The 27,725-nt window shown below is 38.6% G+C and overlaps 6 protein-coding genes across 6 annotated transcripts; 1 reads left to right on the forward strand and 5 right to left on the reverse strand.

The window, feature by feature from the left end:
* Positions 1-22: 22 nt before the first annotated feature.
* On the reverse strand, positions 23-5,839 carry GCK72_006307 (uncharacterized protein; the record flags this gene model as incomplete). Its single annotated transcript, XM_053725567.1, has 13 exons — positions 23-171; positions 227-567; positions 614-864; positions 913-1,141; positions 1,187-1,442; positions 2,194-2,274; positions 2,922-3,086; positions 3,132-3,204; positions 3,306-3,422; positions 3,474-3,630; positions 3,795-3,893; positions 3,941-4,277; positions 5,767-5,839. The coding sequence occupies 13 exons, from the start codon at positions 5,837-5,839 to the stop codon at positions 23-25; spliced, it is 2,328 nt and encodes a 775-aa protein (XP_053589761.1).
* Positions 5,840-9,357: 3,518 nt separating this feature from the next.
* On the reverse strand, positions 9,358-10,494 carry GCK72_006308 (uncharacterized protein; the record flags this gene model as incomplete). The annotated part of the gene is made up of 4 exons (XM_003113717.2): positions 9,358-9,636; positions 9,769-10,123; positions 10,172-10,334; positions 10,380-10,494. 4 exons carry the CDS (start codon positions 10,492-10,494, stop codon positions 9,358-9,360), a joined length of 912 nt encoding a protein of 303 aa, XP_003113765.2.
* Positions 10,495-11,848: 1,354 nt separating this feature from the next.
* Positions 11,849-13,613, reverse strand: GCK72_006309 (uncharacterized protein; the record flags this gene model as incomplete). The annotated part of the gene is made up of 5 exons (XM_053725568.1): positions 11,849-12,004; positions 12,052-12,247; positions 12,322-12,591; positions 12,637-12,782; positions 13,362-13,613. 5 exons carry the CDS (start codon positions 13,611-13,613, stop codon positions 11,849-11,851), a joined length of 1,020 nt encoding a protein of 339 aa, XP_053589762.1.
* Positions 13,614-14,226: 613 nt separating this feature from the next.
* Positions 14,227-15,992, reverse strand: GCK72_006310 (uncharacterized protein; the record flags this gene model as incomplete). Its single annotated transcript, XM_003113570.2, has 9 exons — positions 14,227-14,490; positions 14,537-14,629; positions 14,679-15,051; positions 15,104-15,252; positions 15,300-15,407; positions 15,453-15,558; positions 15,606-15,714; positions 15,762-15,865; positions 15,913-15,992. 9 exons carry the CDS (start codon positions 15,990-15,992, stop codon positions 14,227-14,229), a joined length of 1,386 nt encoding a protein of 461 aa, XP_003113618.2.
* Positions 15,993-17,127: 1,135 nt separating this feature from the next.
* GCK72_006311 (uncharacterized protein) lies at positions 17,128-19,262 on the reverse strand (the record flags this gene model as incomplete). Its single annotated transcript, XM_053725569.1, has 10 exons — positions 17,128-17,385; positions 17,780-17,872; positions 17,922-18,173; positions 18,221-18,341; positions 18,389-18,537; positions 18,581-18,688; positions 18,733-18,838; positions 18,887-18,995; positions 19,045-19,148; positions 19,195-19,262. 10 exons carry the CDS (start codon positions 19,260-19,262, stop codon positions 17,128-17,130), a joined length of 1,368 nt encoding a protein of 455 aa, XP_053589763.1.
* Positions 19,263-21,023: 1,761 nt separating this feature from the next.
* On the forward strand, positions 21,024-27,689 carry GCK72_006312 (uncharacterized protein; the record flags this gene model as incomplete). Its single annotated transcript, XM_003113373.2, has 15 exons — positions 21,024-21,129; positions 21,208-21,502; positions 21,554-21,690; positions 21,736-23,192; positions 23,241-23,446; positions 23,495-23,682; positions 23,760-24,915; positions 24,962-25,149; positions 25,205-25,500; positions 25,551-25,702; positions 25,749-27,015; positions 27,059-27,195; positions 27,239-27,316; positions 27,363-27,440; positions 27,488-27,689. The coding sequence occupies 15 exons, from the start codon at positions 21,024-21,026 to the stop codon at positions 27,687-27,689; spliced, it is 5,943 nt and encodes a 1,980-aa protein (XP_003113421.2).
* Between the last annotated feature and the right edge of the window lie 36 nt (positions 27,690-27,725).

Below are 27,725 nucleotides of genomic sequence, written 5' to 3' on the forward strand. Positions count from 1 at the left end.
AATTGAGAGGGGAGACCGGTTATTAGATTGCACAGTCCTGAATATTGATGGCTGTTTTTGACTGTTTCGGGTTGGAAATTGTAGTTTGATCGAATCGCAATGAGAGTATACATCCCTCCAAACCCTTGAAATCTCGTCCATCTGGGTTCCCGTCGAGCATATGATTGTCACCTGGAATGTGTCAATGTTTTGAACTCAGTTATGCTTTTCTGAAAATGAAACATACCTATATAGACATTCCGATAAACATTCAATTGCTCGGCACCATCAGGAGCGAATCCAGTGATCGGGTCTTCCCCATTTACGGATAGTTTCACGAGGTTCTTCTTCCGGATTACTTCAACAGTAACCCATTTCTCTTCATCGATTCTCTTCGGATGAGTCAAAACGATTGTTCCAGATCCCAAGTTCAAAGCGAATCTGACGAAGCGATTGGTGTCGATCGACAGCTCGAAGAAGTCATCTTCATGGGTAACGTCTCCAGCAGATACCACAATCTGTCGAACGGTTTGAGTTGTATTGTGGATTTTGAAGTTGACTGCCATATCGAGACTGTCACCGGTAATGCTGAAAGTAGATTATGAATATGAATCACTGCATTGAGGTTTCTTACTGGCTCATGACGGAGTCATTATCCACTTCCAAGTAGGAGAATCCGGTGAATTTCATTGCAGAAATTTCTGGAGCAGTTGCAAAAGTACACTTGCGTCCACTCATTGGCCAATCACATTGACAAATCGGCATTGAATTGTGAGCAATACATTTCTTTGGACATCCGAATGTGGAACATGGATCTTGGAAACATTCAACAACATTGGTTGCATAGATTGACTGCATTGTGATCGAACGACCATTCAATCGAATCTGAAATTCAGATTATTCAAATGAGAAAACATGTTTGTTTCAACTAACTCTCTTGATGCATCCATAGAATCCTCCAATGTCGTTCATGACAGTTGGAATATCTTGAAGGTCAAGTTCTCCAATGAAAATGTGACCGATTCCATCCAAAATGTCATACTTCGATCCATGAAGTTCTGACTCAACCCATCCCTGTTTGTTCACTTTCAGAAGTACTCCCTTTCCACTTCTCCAGACTTCCAATTTATGCCAGTGATACAAGCTGACGGCACTCTCTGATCTGTAAAACTCTGAACTTTAATCGTTCTCCAAATACTCCAAATACCTCAAAATAGTAGCGTCTACTCCAAGACTTGCATACACTTTGACGAACGAGTTTTCGATTGTGACAATCAAAAACTTGGAATTTTCCTTCCAGAAGAATAACACTCCAGTTTGTTTTTCCGGTTTGAATTGAATTGAGAGTTCGAGATAACTTGAAATGCTGTCGGGTGCTGGAACGACGAGCTTCGATGCTCCGTTGAAATGAGCCACTTTCCATGAAGTCTTGGCTGGAGCAGGTGTAGTTGTTCTCACTGGTTCTGCAATTATTTCATTACATGAGAATTCTTGTTATTTCCGAGTCCCTTGCTACGAGAAAAAATGAAATTTGCAAGTTTCATGACATCTGTCTTTCCGCCCTAATTAACATCACTCCGTCTTCATATTCATAAAACAATGCTCTCAAATTTCCTCATTCTTCATCTTCTTCTCTTCTTTTTTCTACAAAATGTGTCACTCATATCGCGGCGATGCGTGACATTTCATGTTTGTTATGCATATTTCAAGAAGGTCTCCTTCCCTTCGGAAACCAAAAATAGTGGGAAGAAGAAAGAAAAAGAAGGAAAAAGATTAGGCTGTTTCGGAGAAAAGTCATTTTAAAGTTTTTGAGTTGAAAGTCGTTTGGAACCCGAATAGAAAAAAGAAATAGTCGTTCTGGCGAAAAGGAGAAAAAACAATAAAAAGAGATGACAATTTACCGAGGCGTCGAAAAGCGAGCAGCTGAGAAAATGAAGGAAATGAAGAGAATGTGGGGGCTAATAATGGGGAACGACGTCTAAAAATGAGAAAAAAAAGAGAACGGAAAGATAATTTCCGGCTAAATAATAGAATATTCCAGTGTGATTTAACACTAAAAATAGACATAAACGTGACTTTGAATCACATGAATCACAAAGGAGACAGCTGCTTGAAACCCTAATTTTCAGATGGTCGCTATGATTCATAACTATTAATGTTTCAAATCTCTCCTCCTACTGATTTTTAAGTCAAAAAGATTTTTTAAAAAAGTACCTTGAGAAACTGAAATCTCCTTCAGCACGGGATGTCCGAGAGGCGGTGAGCTTGTAGTTGTCTTCAAAAGCGATGGATGCACTGTAACAGGAGTCGTGTTATTCTTTACAAGTTCTGATAATTGATCAGCAAGCATTTGCTCGATGAACATTCCATAGTAATCGAATGGCATCGCCAATCCCTTATCTGCTCCATAGAATAATAGGAGACACGGTAGAAGCTGAGGGAGCATAACGGAATGAAAACTGAGAAGCGAGCTTGCCCAAGTTTAGTGTGCTTCTGTGTCGTGCTGGCTCTAGCAGCTCTCCCCGAGATGACGATGACGACGTCGACAACGGGGGGAGGCGCCGCCCATTTTTGGATTTGAGCAATGCAAACGAAGAAATGCACTTTTGAGTGTTTTCGTTCGAGCTCATTTCAGAGGAATGCCCAAACATCGTTCCAAACAAAAATGGGTGGTTGATCGAAATGAGAAATTGAGTTACAAACTCTTACGGATTGACTAGATTCTCTAAATTTTCTTGAGGCACCTAGGTTTTTCAACGGGAAGCAAGACGAAAGAAGCACACATTTTCAAAAAGCTGCTCACTTCTCTCGATGAAAGTGATTTTAAATGGGGAGCTAATTTCATGGGAAATCAGAAACTGAGGTGATATGTACGTGTTATGACTAAAACTAAAAAATACACTCTTTTTCACTTCAAAGATATTCATCTACCAGTAACTCACTTCCTGGGGTTTCCATGATCTTGGGAATTCCTCTCTGTGTGAGATCAAACATCTCAATCTTGATCACATCCTCATCTCCTTCTGCACTCTCTTTCATCTTATCATCCGTAACAATCACAATTTTTTTCATCTTTCTCTCAACTTTGACTTCGTCCGAACAATAATCTGAAATAAATTGTATTTGTGAAGTTTTAATAGAATGTTTCTCACAATTGGTCGATGAATCCAATGCTTTGTTGATGGTCTGATTCGAATTGAGCAGTACATCTCCATTCACGATGAGCTGTAAGTCAATAGAAATAATTTATTGAATTGTGGACTTCGAAACGAAAACATTCCATTCAGATAAACGAGTTTCTCTTGTTTTCCATCTTCTTCACTCACCAATCGAACACATCCATGGAATCCTTCAGTTGTTCCTGTTTTCTGTTGAAGAAATTCAATATTGTGAGGAGCAGCACCCAGGAAGACCCCTTCATCCATAGTAATTCCTTTGAAGTTCTGAAATTTGAATGAAAATTGTTTGAGAAGGTAGGATAAGCTAACACAAACCTTGAACTCATCAGCATGATCCACGAGTTTCCGACCACCATCAATTGACATCTCAGTCAAATCACAGTGTTTCCTCCAGACAGTGATCTCATGCCACTCTCCAATGGCAAACTTTCCATGGTACATGTCTTCGATGGTGCCTTCTCCACAATCATGTCTGAAAAGCATTTGGATTTGAAGTGGACAGAAGTAAGGAATTGATATGAATGCGTCTGTTTGTAACTCAACGACCTAACGAATCAAAGTGTTTTTCTTGAAGTTTTAGTATTCAGAAAATCGGGTATGACCGCTTGAACACGTTAATGATGAATTTTCCCTCACCTCATGATGACATTTGGACCATCCAAAGTAATCGAGAGGAAGTCATCTCCCATGAGTTCTCCAGCAAAGAAAATGATTCCATCTTTGTGTTCATCCAATCTAAAATCGTTATGTTTCAATTATCTTCTCATTCCCTTTCCCGTTACCTAAACTGTATGGTTATATTTGTCTCCAAATAGGTGTCATCCTTGATTGGAAACTCTGCGTAGTTGGATCCACTGAATGACAATGGTCTGTTGGCGTTGTAGTTCCGTCTCTTTGTTTCCGACGCTCTTCTGTATGGATATGTGCTGGCCTCCAACTTTCGAGTTCTTTTCTTCGTCAGCTCTCTTTTTTCTACCGAGTACTGAACATCCGTATTCGCCTTGCACGATAATCCGTCGTCCTGTAACACATGTCCCTCCCAGCAAGAACATTCATATGTTTCTGGGGAGAGTGCTTCACACAGTTGCTCACAGAGCACATGTTCCGCTGCGCACGACCCTAGAAGAAAAAACAATTGTGAGGTTGAGAGGTGACTAAGAGTGTGTGTCAGTTGTTCTTCTCTCTCCGTGAGAACCGATAAAAAGTTTATGAGATGCTGTTAAATTCGTTGATCTTTTACTGGGTGTTCCACGTCATAAACGTGTATTGATGTAGGTCGTTGTGGTGTTGGAGGTGGAGAGTTGAGGTTATAATAAGAAGAGTCCATTAGATGAAATGAGAGTCTCGTTCGCTTATTTTTTTGAAGATACTTTGAACTTTGTAATGTGGTGTTACATCACAAACCACAGGGAAAATCGGAAAAGAACCTTCCCTCCAGATGTTTTAGACTCAAAGATCATCCACAGTAGGACGTTCTATCGAACCACCTGAGAGCCCTCTAGTGGGATGACGCATCGAAAAGCTCAAATTTTTGAGAATTAATTTTTCATCAGAAAGATTTTTGCACACAAAAAAGCATCTGCGACCAATGGTATTAAAAGCGACGGGAAAACATTTTGTCATTTTGAAAAGTCGGGACGCAGTTACACAATAACGGTGGTCTCAGAAAGACCGGTGCAAAAAAATATTCTAATGATAAATTGTGTTACGAACGCTCAAATGTTTCAGGTCAAGACCATCAGTATCCAACTAAAACCAATTTTTCTCTCACGGAGTCATAATCTCATTTCCCTCTAATTCAAAAGATATTTGTAGTTTCGGTTTCCTATTGTCTCCTAGTATCCAGATGACATGGCCAATAATTTGTTTGGCATGTAACCCCCCTAACGGAAATTAATTAGACTCTCGAGTGCTGTCCACATCAACGTCCTTTCTCTTTTTCTCTGTCTGACTGTGAAATGAAGAAGGAGAGAAAAAGAAGGAAGAAGACCTCCCGCGCATCGTGCTCTTTTGCTCAAAAGCCATCATTCTTTTCTTCGTTTTTTGCACTTGTCGACACTAGAAGAAATTATCTTTCGAAAGTAATTTCTTTTGTGTTGCTCCCTCTGAAGAAACGAGAGGAAATACATTTTTCTCCTCTTTTTCTCGCAACAATTCGGCCCGTTTTGTTCCCGATAATCCCCTTTTTGGGTTGCGTAAATAGTATTCAAAAGTAGCAAGTAAGGAAGCAAGTAAATCTTCTGGAAACCCCCTCGACACTCATCAATTTTGCTGTGCGGGCGCCAAGTGTCACAACTATAATTTGGAAAGAAAAGAGAGTGGGAGGAGATGGGAAAATACATTCGTTCTGCTTCGTTACCGTACTCAATCAGCCAACGAGACAAGACGAAATAGTGTGATTATTGGAGAGACGCAGATAAATAAACTAATTGAATCACAAGTTTAGAAGAAAAAAGATTAGAAAAAGACGAAGAGAATGTGGGAACGAGAACGAATTGAAATAGGAAAAAAAATTCAACAAATACGAAACCAAATGCACGTCGCCTTTCGAACGAGGAATTTTAAGTTTAATGTGATATGTAACCCTTTGATCGATTACGATACTCACCTTGAAACACACGAGTGCTCCCATAGACGGTCAGCAGACATAAAGATAACACGGCTAACACCTCCTGCCGCATTTCTGGACATGAACTTACCCTGAAAAAATAGAAAATGAAGGGAAGCGTGATGAAATGATTCGAGCGACGACACGGTTGAGAGACGAACACATCATCATCATCATCAGAAAGAGGCAAAAATTGAGCGATGATTGGAGGAAGAGAGGAAAGGACGAGAGACACTTCCGGACAATAATTATAGTATTTTGCACCGGAAATTGGCGAGGCAACGAGGAGCAAGAAGTTGGGACAAGATTTATAGGACTTTACGAAAATAGAGAAGATTTAGAGATCTTAGACTGGTTGCTCAAACTTTTTTCGGCATGTTTAAGATTCAAAAATGGAGAAAAATGACCAAAAAAGTTGTACGCCCTAGATGGTAAATGTCGGCAAAACCCTTTTCCTAAAGTCAACAGTTTTCTTTTTTCTACAGAAGACATTTCATAAAAAAGAAGAAGAAGACAAACAGTAAAAAGAAATAGAACGAAATTCGAAAGTTTCATGGATTAGGTGACTCACTTTGTTAGAAGAAACAATTAAAAAAATGGAAAAAAAGAAGATTTGAAATTCATTTTTGTCTTCCGAATGCTCATGCATCTTTGCTCTATTTGTTTGAAGTGGAAAATATGAGAAAAAGTAGGAGGAGAGTGAAAAAGAAGAGAGGGACAGAGAGAGATATATTGAAAAAAATGGTGGAATGTTGGACGAAGGAAAAGTTGGAAGAAGACAAAAAGGTTCTTCGAAAGCTCTCCCAGTTTAATGGTCGCTAAGCTCTCTTCTGGATGCCCGATGGCAGTTAAAATGTGGAAATAAATCGGAAAGAGGGCTGGAGGTAAAACACATCCGTTTTTGAATGAATTTAACTGACGAGAAACTCCATAAACGGGCGGGACGAAGTAGATGGTGCCCCAGCAATCAAAAGAAGGGGAAAAGAAAAAAGAAGAGGAAAGAATCAGATGAGACAAGAACAACAAGTTGAAAAAAAAAGAGGAGGAAACGTCGACTAACTAAACGTTTTTGTGTTGATGATGTTGAAAAAGAAGAAGAAAAAAGAAGATGAAGAAGAAAAAAGAGTAGATGACTGAGGTAAATGATGGAGCAGTTAGGATGGGACGAGCTAAATGTGTTTTGAAGGTTGAATGCACAGAAGCAATGAAGCGAAGCAAATTATTTGCATTCTATGAAACACATCCAAAAATAGAGATTCGAAAGCGAATACATAGTAATCTGTAGTTAACTTTGCAGCTATTTCTCGTACTCTAACGAAGAAGCGAGTGAGAAGATTTTGGTACAGTAATCTTCGGTCACTCTCCAGGATACACGATTTCTTCTGAATGATGCATTGTTCCAGTGCCGAGGAATTTCACAAATTGCAGCTAATTCGTCTTGTTCAAGTTTGAAAATGATAGATTTCTTGAATCGTGCGAAAAACGTGAATGGCTTTTCGAAAATTCATGAGATTTGCAAGTGACCAAGGTAAGAACAAAGTACATTGAATTTCAAATGACATATCCCAGTTTTTGCGAGTCGCTTAGATTCGAACGGAAAAGAAAGAAATGCCAACTTTCGGTCACCAATGACAACGGGACGGAGAAAGATGGCAACAGGTGGATGAAAGGGGGAAGAAAGAGCAAAAGCTGTCAGATGTCTCGGCTGCTTGGCAAAAAAAGAAAAGAAAATGAAAGAGAAAAGGTGAAAAGAAGAGAGAGAATGTAGAGAGAGGGGGAAGGCGTGGCAACGGACGCCATGGCGAATATAGAAAAAGGAGAAGAAGGGGATTCATTTCACATATGCATATCTATGTTTATTAGACAGATGGAAAGTAGATGAAGTAGGAGAAGAAAGCAGTGGAAACGGGGCAAAAGCTCCGGATGTCGAAGGCCTTGCTCGGGGTGTTGTTGAGAGTGCAATGGCGTGAACATGACCACGGGAAGGAATGAAGAATGAAAAGAAGGCGGGCGGGTAAGGGAAGAAGGGGAAAAGAGAGAAAAGGAGAAGACAGGGTTTGGGATGAAATATAATGCTGGTCTTGGTGGCGATCCGAAAGAGACTTGTTGACAGGATTGGATTGAAAAAGTTCAGGTGGGATATGTACGATTTTCAATAGATGAAGCATTGGAGAGAGCGATGCCGGACTGAATGGCTTTCGGTTTTCAATGGGTGTTCTGGCACTTTCCTTGTCTGAAACTAGGATTCTGATTCGGAAAACGGAAGCTGGATGATAAAAATTGAAACACATATCAGAGATTATCTTTAATATGGCTTCATTTAAGCAAATCGTTTGATCAATTTCATTTTCTGAGCGATTATTCTAATGAACTCTGCTCTAACCAGGTGTGAAATTGAATCAAGATCATGTACTTCAGATTATCCTGGACAGTTTCATAGATACGCGTGGAAATTGTTGGAACTGTTTAGCTCAACATGGTAATAAATAGACTACATCTCTCTCGAACAATTGTTGAACAAATGCAGATCCGTTGACTATGACGATGAGCTGACATATTAGTACAGAACTTTAAAAATTTGAACTTGGGACTTAGAAACATCTTTCATAATTTAAAAAGAGACAAAATCTGAAAGCAGAAAACAAGAAACCATCTCTTCACTAAGACAGACAGCTGAACTTACGTGCGATAAGTTTCATTTTCTTGCTCAAACAAGAAAAAGTAAGATCAGAAAAAGTTGAGCTCCGACCATCCGTTCGAAACACTTTGCAGTTTTCTCAGGATCAGGTATCAGGTTTTCTTTGGACTTTCTATGTCTTTTTCCGATGGAAACCGACACTTCAAAAAAGATGATGATGGATGACCGAACTTCTTTCAAAACTGCTGCATATTCGGTGGTACTATGCGGAAAGTTTTCTAAATGAATTCAAAAATTGGACAGACGAGGAAGGAACTTCTGAATACCTGAACACTGAAACCGGCCAAAGCCCATAGTCTACTAAAAACCAAATGTAAATCACTAAAATCGAATTGGATCGCATTCAATCAAAACTGCGAAAGAAATTTGAAATTTATGAAACAATAACCGGTTTAAACTTCCATCTGCCACCTAAAATAACCGAACGATCGACCACCACTTTATGAGAAAAAAACGAAAAACGAGTAAAGTTCGTGGGTGTTTTGGGAATGCTCTGCAACGGAGCATATGTCGGGTTCCCGGGTGTCTGCGTCTCCATTCTCTCCTATACTATTTCTTCGTTTTACTTTTTCTGCCGTGTACTTTTTGTGGAAACGAGGGAAACTGAACTGCACATTTCATTGCGTTTCGACTCGAAACGAAAGTCGTTCCAAGATTTTTTATTAGTGAAACTGGTTTTGAGGGAAGCAAAACTGCTGGGATTAGAAAATAAACTTTTTTTGTTTTGAAAAGAGAAAAAGGATTTGAACCGAAATGATGAAAAAAATCTCAAAAATAAATTGAAAAGTTAGATGCTTTTGGCGGAATGCACATTTCAAGAACATATGGGATCAAGGAAAAACTTTTGAAAAATAAGAAAAACGGATAGAGAGAGATTTGCATAGAAAGGTGAATCAAGCTCCGAAAACGGAGAAAAGAATGAAAAGAGAAATAAAAAAGAAGGAGAAGACGGTGAATGCAGATTTAAGAGCCTCGGCGACCAATTTTGCATCCAGCAAATCCGCGTTCTTATTGTCATTCCATGATTGAGATACAGTGAATGAGACATTTTCAATTGTGGTTTCATTTCCGATTTGAAGGGTTCCATTGCAGACATAAACACCACTATGATCAGTCAAATTGAAGGATTGAATAAGGACATCGTTGTATAGTGGAGGTGGAAAATTGTTGCTCTGAAATTTTGAATATTATTCGGAATTAAGAATGAGACTACAATAAATGTCTGTCTTGATTGTTCTGACTACTAATTCAGTCTGAACCAAATGACTTGCAATACAAAACTTCTTCTCCGTCTCTAAACTGACCGTTTTGATTTTAATCTCTACTTCATTGACTAAACAATGGATTGATGTCACGTTATCCTCGAAGATCTTCAAAAAGTAATTGTTTTCTGGTTGTGCATTCAATATATCTCCATCTTCAATAACCACATTCCATGATGGAGGAGGCGGAGCTTCTGAAAATACTGAGTTCTTCTTGATAGCTTTTGAAGCGAACAAACCAGTAGTCGTTGGAGCAGTTGCATTCATTCCATCTTCTGGCATTTCTTCTACGACAATCAAGAAAGTACTGTAACAAACGAATGATTGATAGGCGAGATCTGTAGAACGGATGCAACATTGATAGGATCCAGTATCTTCCATATTGAGCACTTGGAATCTGAATTTCAAATTGAACAGTTGTTTTCGTTTGTTCATAATCTATTACTCAAGACTACGGTTACTATCGATAAAAGTTTTGTCGTCGGCTGAGAACATTTCCGTGTTGTTGAACATCCAAACTTTTTGGAAAGATCGAAAATCCTTTTGAAGCATTGTTTCGGCATCAGCACAGTCAATCCGGCATTTGATAGCTGATGAGTTGTAAGCAACTGAAGGGAACACTGTCCGATTTGGCTGACTTTATCGAAACTTACGGAATGTAGTGTCATTTAGAAAAACAGTCTTCGCAATTTGGTCCGGTTGTACAATAGTACAGAACACGGGAGGTGAAATTCCAATAGCAAAAAGAGTGAGTAGAAGGTAAATCATGGTTTACCTGAAACCCTTTCTCTTATTAAGAATGAATGAAAAGAATGACTGGATATGAGTCCGCGGATGTGGGCGGAGCAATAGTACAGCAGAAGATGAAGAATTGTCGTGTAGAAGGCTCTCTAACACTACATTCGAAGAGCTTATCAAAAACAAATCAAAGCAGAATACAATACGAATGGAAGGTATGACTAACAGAAAGAGAAAGCTCTCAGAGACCAGAAGAAGGATATTATGAAATGGAAGGAAAAAGGTGAAGAGTAAAGATGAAGTCAAGAGATATTAGAAGTCGTAATCCGGATAAGATGAGAAGAAATAGGGAAAGAAGGTGGGTATTGACTTGATGCCCCTTTGTGGTGATGAGTTCACTGAGGCTCTAAAGTATTCTCTAGTTTCAAATTTGAGATTAATCGGATTCAGTCAAAACTATCAAGGCTTAGTGTGATTAAAAAATAACATCATGGTATTTCAAAATTGAATTTCATTCTATATCATTCATTTGTCCTTCTTAACAAACTATAAAAAGCCGTATTTGGGTTTTTTTTGGGTTTTTAACAGTTTTACAATACTTGAGCCCATAGTTTCAATGCAAGATCGGGAACTTCCCCTTTGACTTACAATACAAGACTGTCTTGTTAAGATGAGATACTATTCTCACAAGAATCACTCCTAAAATCTAAATTTCGCATGTTCTGATGATTTACTTTTTACGAAAACTAATATAGGGAGACCTCTATGAAAATCTCCAGAAGCGGCGTTGTATAAAAACAGAAAACCACAAAATCCAGAATATTTGAAATCAGAAGACAGCAGACTCTTTTGGTTTTATATCCTATTTCTGAGAAATCTGAATAACAGATAGACGGCAGAAGAATGTGAAAGATATAAAGTGATAAGAAAACGAAAATGACGGACAAAGATGGCAGGAGAAGCGAGGGTAATCCGAGCATTCAATTCTATTCATTTTCTCTCGGATTCTCGAAACTGAATGCTCTTTTTTGATCAAAGAAATAGGAAAAAACAGGGAGGATTTATAGGAAAATAGATATCGAGGTGAAGATATCTCAGTATAGAATAGAGAAATGCACTAAACAGAGCGGATGTTGAAAGATGCTGAAATTTCTGTAGTTGTAGTTTGAGAATAGCAGGGCGGTGGTTGACAAAGTGCGTTTAGATTTTAGGAGTGAATGAAAAGTGAGTCTTGGATGCCTCTTTCTTTTCCAGTGTTCAACTTTATTGTATCCAAGGATCAGTTGATCAGTTGATTTATTTTTGAAAATGTGAGAAAAAATGTGTTTAGCATCAGAAGTAATTGAAAAGTGATAAATAAAGTTCCAACAATAAACTATTGAAGTTATTTAGTCCACGTCTCATTGAGCCACTTCATATGAGATTCGACGTCTCCTGGAGCTGACGTCATCTTATCAATTGCTTCCTTTCTTCGACGAATTGTTTGTTTAGTTTTGTAATAAACGATAACTGGTAGACATAAATTTGCATAAGTAACTCCCTGAAACAATTATTTTATAAGTACTTTTTGTTGAAAATCAAACTGACCGGCAGGAATGGAACAATTGTATGATATACTTCTTCCGACATGAAAGATTCCACTTTTCGAATCAAAGTTACTCCGAACGATGAAATTGAAATGCATAGAAACTGGATAATAATCAATGTGCAAACAGACTTTGAGGTTGTCATGTTCTCGAATGCAGTGTAACGAGTTTTCGTATTGAAGCTGTGTTGATGAACTCTGAAACATTGCATTGATATTATGTACATACAAAAATCTCACATGAACAAACTAGTGATGATTTTAAAACTCACTTTTTCTCGGTCTTTACATTTGATCGGAAAATGATTAATAAGACAATAATAGAAAACACCATGACAACTGTTCGAATTATGTTGATTGCATCGAAATCGGACGCCAATCGAGGTGGATATGTGCACATTGGAACATATCCAGCCAATGGAACCCCGAGAAAACCAAAGAAATAAGTTCCAACTGCGAAAATAAGTTGTATTGTGAGGAGAATGATGGCTATGGTATACTGATATTTCAGATAAACAGATGAAAATTTCCACGCAATCAATCTGAAAAACGAGATTAAACAATGTAGTTTTCAAGTCTGTTCGTACCGATCGAGTGTCAGAGAAAACACGGAATAAGTTGTGAAAAAGTTTGTGATATAGTAGAAATACAAATCAACGGCGCACTCTGGAGAATGGAAAAGGATACCACAGTGATCAATTTCAGTGACAATACTTCGGTTTATTTGACGGATCTGAAAGTGATTGGCTCAGTTTAGGAAATGGTGTTTGAGAACAGTTTGGGCAATTGGCTAGAATGATAAGAAACTGCACTTTTCAAGTTAAACAACTTGGTCAGCATTTTAAAATCATTAAAATCATTTTTGTTTTCGTGTTTGTTCCGTTTTTAATAGTGTTTTTTTTCGGTATTAAATAATAATAATAAATAATAAGGTTTGATAGTGTATTTCGGTATCACCTGAGTGTCCGATAAATTCAATTTTGCATGGTATGAACAGAACAAAAATAGAAAATAATTTCTGTAGTTGACCATTTTTTTGTAGGGACACTATTGTAAAAGTTACAGGTTGTCAAATTGAAAAGCTCTCAAAAAAAAAAAGAATTCGTCGGAATCAGGTACTGTATAACAACGTTCAGAAGTTACTATCGGCTTCCATTGACTGGAACTCCCAAGTGAAATCGAAAATAAATACGATTGACTCACCTGGAAACTTCTAACTCAAACTTGAGTTTTTTACTCAGCAGCGATGAACTCTACTGTGCAAGCAACAATAAGCAGCACCGGAAATAATTCAGAAAAAAAGAAAACTAACCCGGATCTCCATCATCGTCGTCTGATGAATAATTGAGTTGATAGATCCAATGAAGAAAATTAGTCTGGTGCAATTGGAGAAAATATTGTGATTCCAGAGAATTCTCAATGCTTTGTAAGAGAATAAATAGCTGATCAATATGATTGAACAAATGAAAACACAGTTAATTTTCATAAACGTAGAAGTCAATGCCTTGAATAAACCATCAGAAGCGCATACTTCCTTTTCCAGTTGTTCGGCAGTCTTGTTCATTTTTGAATCGGAGAGAAATTATTAGTTGGAAAAGAGAGGGAGAAAAGCAAGCTCTTGTTTTCGAAATGAGCGTTGTTAGAGACGTCTCATTAGAAGTCACGAGCCTTTCGTGGATGTTCTCATCAATTAGAAAACGAGCTTTGGTGTTGGAGAATGATAAAATGTGTTGACGAGGAAATCAGTGGGGAATATTACTCAGTGATGTGACGACAGGAAATACGAGTAAAATATATCTGATTGTGAGATTAATATACGAGTATCTACAAAAAAAAACATAGTCTGTAAACATCTGAAAAGAATCAGAAGACTCAGATTATCCACATACATTTTCAGTGAGTGTGTGTAGTGTAGCGTTATTATTTGGGTCAAACAGGAAGTAATATTTCAGATCATACGGATTAAGGAATGCTTCCAAAGCAAATTGACTCTAGTCTGATATCTTATAATTTTTTCGGTTTGCAACTGTCACAAAACTACAAGTCAGTTTAGAAAATGTTTATTGGTGAATTAATTTTTACCATTGAAAAACGGTAAATCCCGTCGTGAAAAATATGTGAATAATGATTCACAATAACCAAAATTGTTACTAAAAGTGTAGTAATAAGCAATAAAATCAGATTCTCTGCTCTGGAGCGACGACGTTCTTCTTCTGCTCCCATTCTGGTTTCGTATAATCAGCAGCTTCCATCGTAGCAAAGAATGGGAATGGAATATTCATTGCAATGACGAATATTCCAACAGCAATATAAAATACTGCCCACTCGGAAGCTGTATGATTCGGACAAACGAATCCAATTATAATAGGGAGAACGAATATGGCTCCCCATGCACTCAATGATATAACAGCCATCACGAAGTGGACATGTTGTCGAGCAACCTGGAAATTAATTGATAGAAAACAGACAGGAAGTTTTCAGAAATACCATTTGAGCGCACTTGACGACGCCCACTATATTGATCCCTGCGAGGACAATTGCGGTTGTGTAAGCGATTTGTGCAACAAGTCTTGAATCTGTCTGAAAATTGAAAGTTCAATTAAAGTAAATAGAGGAGAAGGTCACTCACTAAAGCCATGACGAAAAATCCAATAGCCAATCCCAGTTGAGAAATAGCTGCGAAGAATATCATTCTCCATGTTTCAGGAATAAATGTCATGTTGTCTGACAGAGGTCCTGATACAAATTTGACTGCAGTTGCCAGAATATAAGGTATTGCATTCAAGAATCCAGTTTCTCTGACATCAAGACCTAATACTTTGTTAAGATAAGTCGGACCATATGTCATGAGTGCCATCAGAGACATATTTCCTCCGATTGCAGCTGCCCAGATGGAAAGAATCACTTTGTCTTTGCATACAGCCAAATATGGAACTGGCTGCCTTCCAGTTGTCTCCAGTCTACCCGTTGAGATTTTACGTAGTTCTTTGTGGCTCACGTTTCTGAAACAAATTTTCAAATGCCATTTTTCTTATGAATATCGTTGAATATTACCTGTGAACTTTAGCTGAATCACGGAAGAATGAGAAGAAAATGAGATGAGAAACGACGGAGACACCACCAAACAAATAGAAAATAGACCTCCAACCCAACTGAGATTCACACAGAACTCCAGAAACTGGCATGAGAATAATGTTACTAATCTGAAAACTTCAACCTCGAACTGGAATTATTTCATTTAGCGACTCACTTGAAACCCCGCTGAAAGGAATGCAATATAAGTACTAATCTCAGAAATTGGAGACCATCCCTCGGAAATGCTACCGATTGCAGAAAACAGAATAGATGCACCGAATCCCTGACGAGAATAAATTAAAGGCAAGTTCAATTCAATTCTGGATACCTGAGCCATTCTGACAATAATAACTGGATAATACCCGATGGAGACGGCAAGGGGAAACGCCAAAGTGGAGAATGCTGTTAACAATCCATAGAATGAAAGAATATTTCTGGAATAATGTGGTCAGCTTTGTTCTGTAAGCGATAAGTCACAAACCTGACACCATATTTTGTTGTAAGAGGGACTGATGGGAACAAACCAACGATAGCTCCAACTGCTCCAGCAGAAAATATAAAAGAAACGTCAGCAGTATTTTCAAGCCAATCTGGAATTGCCACCATTTGAGATAAGTGGAAAAGTTGGAAATCTTACGAGTTTGATTTGGAACTGATTGACTTTCTATCACATCTTGCATACAAATGACTGAGAAATTGATGACATTATAGTTTCCATTCGTGAAACATATGCAACATAAGCTGAAATTATATAGACATAGTCCAAGGAATTACAAACAAAAACTTACCCGATGAACAAGACAATATACCGGGTCTTGTTGGCAAATGTGATATTTTTTCGGTCCTCTTCAATTTTCTCCATCGACATTTTCACATCGAATACAGTGACTGAAATGAATTTTCAGACCTAAAATTGCACCGCCCTTTTCGCAGTTTTTGATGATACCTGACATCACGATGACTTGGAGGGATTTGCATATACTTTCGGACAGGGGGCATTTCAACGAAATGCTTTCGAAAACGTTGGTTTCTCTTCGTCTTTTTCCACTTTCAAACGAACGTGAACTGTGATTGCATCGGTTTAATGGTGGTCTGGAAAAGGATTTTTGAGGAAAAATGATGAAACATTCAAGTGATATGAAGAGAAACTATCACCGCCGTCTTAGTTTATGAATGTAATGTGCTGAAACACTACACACAGATGAACTTCACGTAAATATAGAGCTCAAAAACCTGGACGTGAGAAGAAATAAATCGACTTTGAAAGAAAAAATAACAATAAAAATGCTTCCATTTGATGATAAATATATGAGGCAGAGGTGACAGTACGTTCCATCAGCGTATTTCGCTGAGAAACTAAAATCAATCGTTTCAGATTTGACAACTCCAACCAGTCATTTTTCTCATATTTTGCTGTTCTTCTTTTCCCATCTACAGTACCGACCAAAAAGATATCACATTTTTCCTTTTTCATTTGAAACTCTCCAAATTTGAGAGAGCGTCATGGTAAAACTGACTGTCCCACAAAATAATTTTTCGTGGATCGAACAGGCCAAGAGTAGAACTCCATTTTTGAAGCTGACAACTTTTTTGTACGAGCACTCCCTAGACAGTTACATATCGAAAAAATTTCTCCCTCCAGTCGGCCCATTTAAGTGCAAAATAAAGTGATTTTTAATCACTTAAAATGTCTATAATTCTTTAGGAATTGCCCGTACAGAAAAGTTGCTAACTACAAAAACGGAGATCTACTTTGAGTTTTTTGAAAAGAGTCAGTTGTTTTTTTCCCGACATTCTATCATAAACAAGATGAGAACATTGGAACAAATTTGCAAGTATGTGTGACAAAAAAGGTTATCAAATCGAGAATATACTATTTTTGAAACATAATGTAACTTTGCTTTCTGAAAATTCAATGAATAAAAAGAGAATAGAGAACAATCGTTTTATTAATTTAAAAAGTATGGCACAATTTTCACAAGAGGTAGTAAAGTCTAGAATCTTTAAATTTTCTCAACATCTCTAATTTTCTTCTCTCCGAATCCTGGTTTCGTGAAGTCTGCGGCTTCGGTTGTTGCCAAGAATGGGAATGGAATATTCATAACAATAACCCATATTCCACCAGCAATGTAGAATACAGACCATTCTTCAGGTGTATGATTTGGACATAAATATCCAATTATCATTGGAAGAATGAATATTGCAATCCAGGAAATCAGAGAGTTTACAGCCATTACAAAGTGGATGTACTGCCGAGATACCTTAATTTTATATTCATTTATTTGCTTTTCGTCCCTGTACTTTTTGAAAGTGAAGACTGTCAATAAAGTAGTTCATTTTTAATCAGTCATCAGTTGCAACAACTAAAATATGAGAAGACCAAAGAGTAATTAATTGACACTATCGGAACTGCCAACGCCCTTGTTTCAAAAAAACAGGGAGTTCCCTTCATAACTCAACGTGGTTTTATTTTAGTTTGAACTGCTGATTACATATGATTTAAATGATAATAGACTTTGAAAATATGGTTTGATCTTTTTGACTATAATCCAACTAAAACTAATAGTGCAGCCAAAAAAGGTGCACGTGAAATAGGAAAAAAAAAACATTTCGATTCGTATTTGGCTATTTGCATAAAACGGAGATGAAACATACCATCTGAGCACATTTTACAACTCCAATCATATTAACTCCGGCTAGAACAATGGCTGCAGTGTAGGCGATTTGTGCAATCAATTTTACACGAGTCTGAAAGTTTTTCAGACTTCTCATTTTTCCGTCTAGCAATCATACTTACCAATGCCATAACAAAGAATCCACAAGCCATTCCTCCTTGAGCAACCGCTGCGAAGAATATCATTTTATACGTGTCAGGAACACTTGTCAGTTTATCAGACAATGGACCAGCAGTGAATTTGACAGCTGTCGCCAGAATATAAGGAATTGCATTGGCAAAGCCAGTATCTTTCACATCAAGACCCAATACTTTATTCAAATATGTTGGGCCATAAATCATCAGAGTCATCAGAGACATGTTGCCTCCTAGAGCCTGAAACATTGCTCATAGCCGGAATTGTTCAATCTATGATAACCCACCGACGCCCAGATGGCCAACACCACTTTATTTTTGCAGACTGCTACGTATGGAACCTTGCGTCTTCCAGAAGTTTCAGATTTTCCAGCACCAATTTTTTGCATTTCTTTTGTGCTCACGTTTCTAAAAGTTCTCATATGAGTTCCCGCACTTCTCGAGTCAGAATTTACCTGTGAACTTGAGCAGTATTTCTGAAAAATGCATAGAATGCCGCTGTCACCACACACGCAATTCCTCCGAAGATGTAATAAATTGATCTCCAACCCAATGAAGATTCACAAAGAATTCCAGATAATGGCATTGTTATGATGTTGCTCAGCTGAATATTTCTGATTTGAGAATTGAAGAAGTGTTTTAAAAACCTGAAAGCCTGCAGACAAGAATGCAATGTAAGTACTGATTTCTGAAATTGGAGACCATCCTTCAGAAATACTTCCAATAGAAGAGAACAGAATAGATGCACCGAATCCCTGACAAAATATTTAATTTTTTTGATATAATTAGTTCTTAATACCTGAATCAATCTCGCTGCTACCACCGGGTAATACCCTATAGACACTGCTAATGGAACTAACAACGTCGCAATCGAAGAAGAGAAACTATAGAAAGCCAAAACGTTTCTGAAAATGATTCAGAATAAAAAAGTCAGCTTTCAAAAAACAATTTACCGTATTCCGTATTTAGAAGTAAGAGGAACAGATGGAATGAGACCAATTATTGCTCCGATTGCTCCTGCAGAAAATACAAATGATACGTCGGCAGAGTTTTGGAGCCAATCTGAAAACTTATTTTGTCATAAAATAATTATTTTTCTGAAAACACGAACGTGTCTGATTCAATGCAACATGTTCTTCAATGACATCGTGCATACAAATTACTGTGAAACTAATTGTCGTGTAGGCACCATGATTACAAATAATTGAGCAGATTCTGAAATAATATACGCAGTTCTCAAAAAAGGAGATATTAGAATTACCCTAAAAAAAGAACAACGAATCGAGTCCGATTGCCAAATGTCCACCGCTTATCTTCAGACTTTACCATGTTCCGAATTTTAAAAAAAAAGGAATGGAGAAAGAATGAGAAAAACTGAATCAAAATTCCACTTTTTTCAGATCTTTTGACTCTTTGACACTGATTTACATAATCTGTAGTTGTCGGAAATGTATGACGTCGATACACTTCATTGTGGTCTCACGTATTCTTTTTGGTAGTTGATGATTGGTGCAAACATGGACTTTTGGGAACTAATAGTTCAATTTTCTAAATTCAAAAAGTTCATTTGATCGTGGTAAGGAGAGGAAAAACAGGATGGACTAGACTTCATTTACATTTATAGACGTATTTTTGAGAACAAAGTTCTTCTAATTCCTTTGATTTTCATATGTCCTAAATGTGTTGTTTTAAGGTACATTACTTCGATTTATTTATGGAAATTCTAGAGATTTGATCCATCATATTGAAATTGGTGTAAATATCATTCCAATCAAACGAATTCCTTATACAATTATTATTTCTATACAAATTATTTACGAATGTTGTTTCAATAGAGAAACTTCCTGCTATTTTACTGATAAAATAAGTAATATATCATCTAGAAAACCCTGTCCTAAATTCCATTGTTCTTTTTCTAAGTTGTCATTTTTCACCATGTGCTGTCATTTCGAAACTATTGTGTTGTATTTCGACATAATGCTCCAAGATCAAGAATATTTCAAGAATATTTTGTTTTTTTTTTGTGAAATGAAACTTTTTGATTTTTGATCAAGAATTCTTCCATTTTCAGATCATTTTTGGTCTTCTTCTTTTTTCGTTGGGTGGAGCTGTGGTTTGGTCGACGGAAATGTGTAATAAAATGTGGTTTTGGTGGTGATGAGGAATTGGAGTAAAATTGAGATAACAAGGTCGAATTCCAAGCATTGAAACAGACAAAAATAGCCAGAAGTCGAATCATTGAACGATTGGTTTTAGGAGGAAGCTGATGTCTTTCCCAAGAAATGTGCGGAATTCGTTTTCAGATGGGATTTTCAGAAGACTCTTGTTGTTTGGATCTTTCTCGAGCTGAAAAGAACCTGAATTGCATAAATGAGAAGTTTTGAACTCATGTCTTAATACTAATATCATAAATTACACAAGTTCTACTGTAACTCATCATTTGATCAGAATCAGCCAATCAAAAACTGAAAATTTACGACTGTGGCAAACTGTTGAGAGGAAACTATACTTTTTATTAGTTCTTAGTTTGAAATCAGTACAAATTTCCATTCAACTTCTCTCATTCTCTTTCTTTTGTTCTGCATAAGTGCCCACCGACTCTTCAAACATTTAAAATGATTGTAAACTGATAAATGATTTGAACAGAAAATGTCCGTTGGCACTGATAAACCCTTATTACTCTGCTTGCCGCATATTTTCTACTTCTTTTTTTCTTGTATAGCATTTCATTTACGTCATCCAAACTGAACAAACCGTTTCATAAACTGGGTGTTCCCTTTCCATGTGGGTTCTGACCTTCTCGGACATTTTATCATGATGACGTGTCTCCATTAAGTTTTTTATTCCTTTAAAAAAGTAATCCCAAGATTATTTGCACCTCCATTTGCGATTAAAAATTAAAACATAATACAATGACACAGAAAAATGACATTTGCCCGTTGGTATTTGAATACTGATAAGAGTTTCAGAAGAAAACCACACCTTTCATTCCGTAAAGTATCAAATAGCCGCAGAAACTTTCCACATGATTCATTACTTTTTATTGAAAACTCTTGAAATTTCGTTTCCAGGTTCTAGGAGCAAAACACGATGTTCCGAGACCTTGGCAGGGTCCATATCGTCTCGTTTGCCGTTGGAATTGTTGGATTAGTTATAGGAATTGTCGGCATTGTCTTGGCTATTGTTTTTGGAACTTGTGAGGATTTCTGTTCTGTTTTGAAGAACTTTGACTGAATACTTTGTTTAAAATTCTTGCTAAAAACTAAGTTTTCAGCTCAAACCACATGCGCAACTCCAGTGCCACCTACTGCTTGTCCAGTAGTAACTACTCAACAATGTAATACCAATCTCTTCGCAATCAGAACTACTGTCAATGACTGGCCATGGAGTGAGGATTTGCGTAATCCAAACTCAGATGCATATAAAATGGCTGTACAAAATATGACGAATACACTCACTGCTTCCCTGAACACTGGATTGAATAGTAACCAAGTTTCGGCAATTTTTAATGTTCTTGCTGTCTCTGGGCCTACCTCAAACAACGTCAAAATCGAAATTAATCAGTTTGCGTAAGTCTGAAATTTTTGAAAAAAACCTATTCAATAGTAAATCTCTTTCAGGGATGGGGGAAACGGTCTCGCGATAGCCATTGGAAATGGAGCTATTTCTGCTGCCGTTCCTCTTGCAGCAATGCCAAATGCTACAAGTGTACAAACTGTGATAACTCAGCAACCCAATACTTATAAGGATGTCGATGGTAGAAAAACATGAGTATAATCATTCAAAATTTAAAATATTTCAGTCTCCCCACAAGTGTGCAACACCACTTGTACTCCAACAGTCTGTCCAACTTATACTACTCCAACTCCTCCGGATTGTCCGATTTGTTCGACACCAACTCCGTCGGACTGTCCAGTTTGCACAACTCTAGCTCCAGTAACATGTTCCACGCCAACGGTTCAAACTACACCAACAACAGTACCACTCACTACAACACCAACTCCAGTTGTGACCACTACTACAACATCTAAACTGACAAGTGGACCAACTCCTCAAGGCACAACAACACCTACTGCCACTCAAACAGCAGCATCTGTTCAAACCAGCACTGGAACTCAAACTACTCCAACTAGTGCAGCCACCACAGTTACAACTCAAGGTGGCTCAACTAGCGGACCCGTTATAACTACTAACGGAGCTTCAACATCAACAGCTCCAGGTACCATAACGACAAACACACCAGCGGTTCCATCAAGTTCTGCAAGCACAGTCACAAATTCAGCAACGAGTACCACTCAAGGAGCCCCTAGCACTTCCATTACGCCCCTAGTAACAAGTGCATCAACACAAGGATCCCCCACCACAGGTACACCCCAAGTAACATCAACAAGCACGCATGGAGCCCCAAGCACTTCCATTACGCCCCCAGTAACTACCGCATCAACACAAGGATCCCCTACCACAGGTACACCCAAAGAAACAACAACCACGATGGGAGTCCCTAGAACTTCACCCACAATCCCCACAACTGTTGGAATTATTAGTTCCACAATTCCCAGTACCCACAACCCTGCCACTTCAACACCCATCCCCTCCCAAGCCCCCACTACCACTCAGAACCTTAGCACTTCTTCAGTAATAACCAAAACTACACAGAACTCCCCATCTAGTTCCCCTACCTCACTCCCAACTACCACAAACGTTTTAAGTTCCTCGACCCAAATGAAAACAACCACACAATTCCTATCATCTAGCTCCCCCGGTCCCTCATCATCAGTCCCCACTACCACTCAGAATCTTAGCACTTCTTCACTAATAACCAAAACTACAAAGAACTCCCAATCTAGTTTCCCTACCTCAACCCCTACAACTACACAATTCTTATCATCTAGCTCCCCCGGTCTCTCACCATCAGTCCCCACTACCACTCAACAGATCCCCACATCTTCAGGACCATCCACCTCATCCACTGCCTCAAATACCCAGACTTCATCCCCTAACCTTTCCACGTCTTCTCCATCGATTCCATCCACATCTACTGCCCCGCTGACGTCATCATCTTCTCCAGGTACCTCGACTGCTATGCCAACTATTGCTCCTGACCAGTGCTACTATCAATCGAATGTTGCCGTAGCGTTTGAAACGTCTAGTACAACTGACGAAATTGATCTTCAAATTCAAAATTTCATAACAAATAACTTGTTCTTCTACAGTGGCGCACCATACATTCTTGGTAATAAAAATGATAAAAAGACAGAGGTTTGTTGGATTTCTCATTAAAATGTCCATTAAAATGTGCAATTCCAGCTTTCTTTGGTTCCATACCCTAATGAAGATCAACTTATTCCATATATGACCTATGGAGAAGCTTCAACTGCAACTGAAATCAATACTCTGATGAGCCTATTCCAGCAATTAGCACAAGGACCGTCTTCAATTGCTGATGCATTCAACGTTATACCCAAGAATTCAAGAATTGGACCACCAGGATTTGTGATTCTTGTGGCTAACTCGTAAGTTTTATTTAAAAATTGAATTATCTTATAGTTGTTTTGTTTCAGAGCGGATTCTGTTCAGAATGCTATTTCTTCTGCTACAAACCTAAAGAATCTTGGTTTCGAAATAATCACAGTTGCATATAAATCGTCTGGACGGTTTACCGACTTATCATCTGATCCATCTTACAACTTCCAAATTCATCAAGATGCGGATCAAAGCGGGGTTGCAATGGCTATAGGAACCATTTTGAGTGAGTTGGAAGTTATTTTTACATGAACTTTTTAGAGGAAAGTTCTTTTTAACATTTGACACTTACCTCATTTTCAGATTCCTCTTATTGTCTTTCATCGTATTCTTCTTCTGCTGCTCCACAGTCTTCTTCCTTAGCTACTGTTGTGACGTCAACAACTGTTGGTGCTCCATCTAGCTCTGCTGGCACGCCATCTCCATCTCCGATAATTTCTCCAACTGTAACAATCGTTCCGGTTCAATCCAGCTCAGTCAGTCCAGTACCATCAAGCTCTCTTGGAACTTCAACAATTGGATCACAATCATCGACAGTGACTCTTCCCACTATTCCTACAGCATCCAGCTCTTCTCCCCCTCTATCATCTACTGCTACAGTTCCAATTGGCTCATCGACATCAATGTTCCGATCCAGTTCAACAGTGAGCTACACAACAACAAACGGTCCGACTCCAACAACATGTGTTTGTACGACTGTTGAAGCAGGAAGCACAACTCCTGGATACAGTACTTCCACTTATGCAACATCAATGGGAAGCAGTAGTTATAGTACAGCAACGACTCCAGGAGGAACATCTTCTACTTCTCAGCAGACACAACAAAGTTCGACACAAGGAGGGCCCACTTCGTCTCCCTCTCAACAAAGTACAACTCAGGGTGGATCTACTGCCTCTCCATCTCAGCAAAGTAGTACAATGGGAGGGTCTACATCACCATCCCAGCAGAGCTCGACTATGGGAGGATCAACTTCGCCGTCTCAACAAACTTCAACACAGAGCTACAGTTCATCAACTTATAGTGCTACACCTTCTGTTCCAACTGGATCATCAACTTCATCACCATCTGTAACCTCATCGGGGACCTCATCGGGAACCGTCCCATCAACTGTTGCCACGTCAACTCCTGTTCCATCACCAACAACTTCTCAAATCTGTCCAAACCAACAGACAGTGTTCAATGGACAAGTTGGAGTTATCTATGAAATGGTTCCAGTCTCAACTCAACAAGACACAATCAACAATTTTGTTGAAAACATTCTTTTGAATTCTAACTTCTACGGATTGGCTGTTGATAATCTAACAAATCAAAACCGTACTCTTGTCACTGCAATTCCATATCCATCAACTTCGAGCTATAATGTTCAAGGTTATGGAAGTGCAAGAAGTGTAAATGACTTCAAAAACCAAGTCATTGCATTCAATGGTGTTGTTCAGCCTCTTAAGGGTGATATCTCCGAGTCAGTTACATCGGTTGAATTTTCAAATTCAATGAAACATTTTCAGCGCTCTTCTGTATGTTACGCTGAATATGACGACCCCAGCTGTTAAATCGTCTCTGATCATTGTTGGAAATAGTAAAACTCTTATAGCCGCAAGTGCACCATTACTGGCTGAAACTCTTCGAGAGAATTTTGACATTTATACTGTTGCCGTTGGAGACAATGCTGCGGATCTGTCCACTCTTTCCTCAGGTTTGTTCCATTTGAGTTTCCAGTTAATTTCTTAGATTTAATTTACTTTTTACAGGAAATGGATACAGTTTTATTGGAAACACTCAACAAATTGCTGATCAAATCGGACAGAAAATGGCAACATCGAATCCAGCCATTTATTGCCCACCTCCTGTTCTTTCGACATCTGCACCCAGTACATCGACAATCATCACATCATCTACTTCTCCTAAGATCACTACAATAACCTCAACAACTCGTCTAACTACTGTGCGACCTACAGTAGGGCCCTGTCAATGTACTGGAAGATGGGTATACAACGGTGATTTGGCGATTGCGTTTGAGTATTTGAGTGGATCTGGTGGATCTCAGGTTGGTGTCTTGAAAATTCAGTTAGCTTTACTCACAGAGTTTGGTTTCAGAATGTGACGAATTTTGTCAGAAATACTTTGTTGAGCAATCCTGATTCTTACGGTTTGAGTTTTGATGTGAATGGAAATCAGCCATCGAAGCTCACAATCGTTCCATATCCAGACTCCAGTACATACCCAATCTATCCGTATGGATCTATCCAGTACGTTTTCTCAAACTGTTTTGAAGACACATATCATTTTATTCAGTAATCCATCTGAAATTGGTACATTCATTGATGCTTTCTCTGGTATTCAAACTACAAGAAAAGATCCTTCGATTTCCGACGCACTTGATCTTATCGATACCCTTGAAGTTGACACTGGCGTCGCCAAAGTTGCTCTTATTGTTGGATCCGATGGTAGTGACGTCGCATCATCAACAAATTCTGCTACGACACTTAAGGCTAATGGATATACTGTCATTACAGTTGCTCAAACTGCTTCTGCCGATGTGTTCAGACCATTGGCTTCCGGTAATCAGTACGCTCTTCACATTGGAGATGGAAATGATAATAATATTGCAACACAAATTGCTAACCTTCTCCTGGATATTAGCTTTGTTTGTTTTGATGATGGATCGAGCACACCTTCTCCGATCACAAGATGTCCAGGGTCTCCAGGAACTACACAACCAGGAGTCTCCGGAACAACTACAATTGCTCCGATTGTTAGCACTAGTACATCTGGATCAACTGCTACTCAAGGTTCGTCTACTGTTCCAGGATCTTCGAGCACATCATCATCTGGATCTTCTACGACACAGTCACCTGGATCATCCAGTACTGTAACATCAGGTAGTTCTACTGCTAGTTCAACAGTAGCTCAGAGGTCGTCTACCGCACAAGTAACGGGAAGCTCCAGTTCAGTGGCATCTACTGTTTCTCAAGGATCCACTTCAGTTTCATCAGTCGGATCATCAACGGTGACCAACTCTGGATTGTCAACAACTCAAGCAAGCACAGTTTCCATCGGATCTTTTACAACTGGATCCAGCCCTGCGGTGAACACTGGGTCTACAACAGCCGGGCCTTCAACTGCTATTAACACTGGAAGTACTACAGTTGCATTGAGTACATCAATGAACACTGGATCAACTACTACTGGATTAAGTACTGCCGCTAATACTGGATCTACCACAGCTGGTTCCTTTACTACTCCTCCTAGCACAGTTTCCTCAGGATCCACCTCAACTGGATATAGTACTGCTGCCAACACTGGATCTACAACTTCTGGTCCGAGCACTGTGGAAAACACAGGATCAACGACAAGTGGAAGATCAACTGCAACTCAAGGATCTTCCACAGCTGCCAACGCTGCATCCACTGCATCTTCAGTTCAGAGTAGCTCAGTTGCATCAACTACTTCTCAGATTATACTTTCTTCCACATCTGCGATCCCATCATGTGCGGCTCCGTACACTGGAAGAATTGTGACGGTGTTCGAATACAATTCACCTGATATGGCAGAACTCCAGGTACTACAGTTTACCCTGGAGAATATCAAATTGTTGTTTTCAGGATGTCGTCACATTTGTCAGGAATAATTCGTACAATTCTGCCAATTATGATTTCACTGGTATCACTCAAGCAATCAATGTTCCATACCCTGATACTGACAGCTATAATGCATATATTCAAAAATTTGGTGACTCTAAGTAAGTCAAGTGAGGGAATTAATTTGTATACTCTAGTTTTCAGGAGTTTGACTGATCTTCAAAGCAATATTGACACTCTGGTATACTATGCAACTTTGCATAAAAATCCATCAATTTCAGAGTTTGTACTACTTCAACCTGATTAGTTCATATCATATTTTTTTCAGTGGACTTGCATGGGTGCGCGGAAGCTTAGAACAGCCAGCAGCTGGGACGAATACAGTTATTATTGTAGTTGGTCATGAGTAAGTTCATATTTTTACTTCCTTTCGTGACGAATGAACGCTTTCAGCGCGGATGACAACTTTGGACTGACTTCTAGTTACATTAACCAACTGCATGCTCAAGGATACAAGTTCATATCCGTCGCAGTTGGAGCAAATCATGGAGACCTCTCCACAATAGCAGATAAACCCGAATGGTACTTCCAAGTTGGTGATTCAAATGGACAATCCGTCGCCGATCAGATCTCCTCAATTCTTTGTAATTTGTAATTATTTTCATCTCCAACCTTCCATATGATATCACTA

This window comes from Caenorhabditis remanei, chromosome II, assembly GCF_010183535.1.
Source record: "Caenorhabditis remanei strain PX506 chromosome II, whole genome shotgun sequence".
Classification (NCBI taxonomy): Eukaryota; Metazoa; Nematoda; class Chromadorea; order Rhabditida; family Rhabditidae; genus Caenorhabditis; species Caenorhabditis remanei.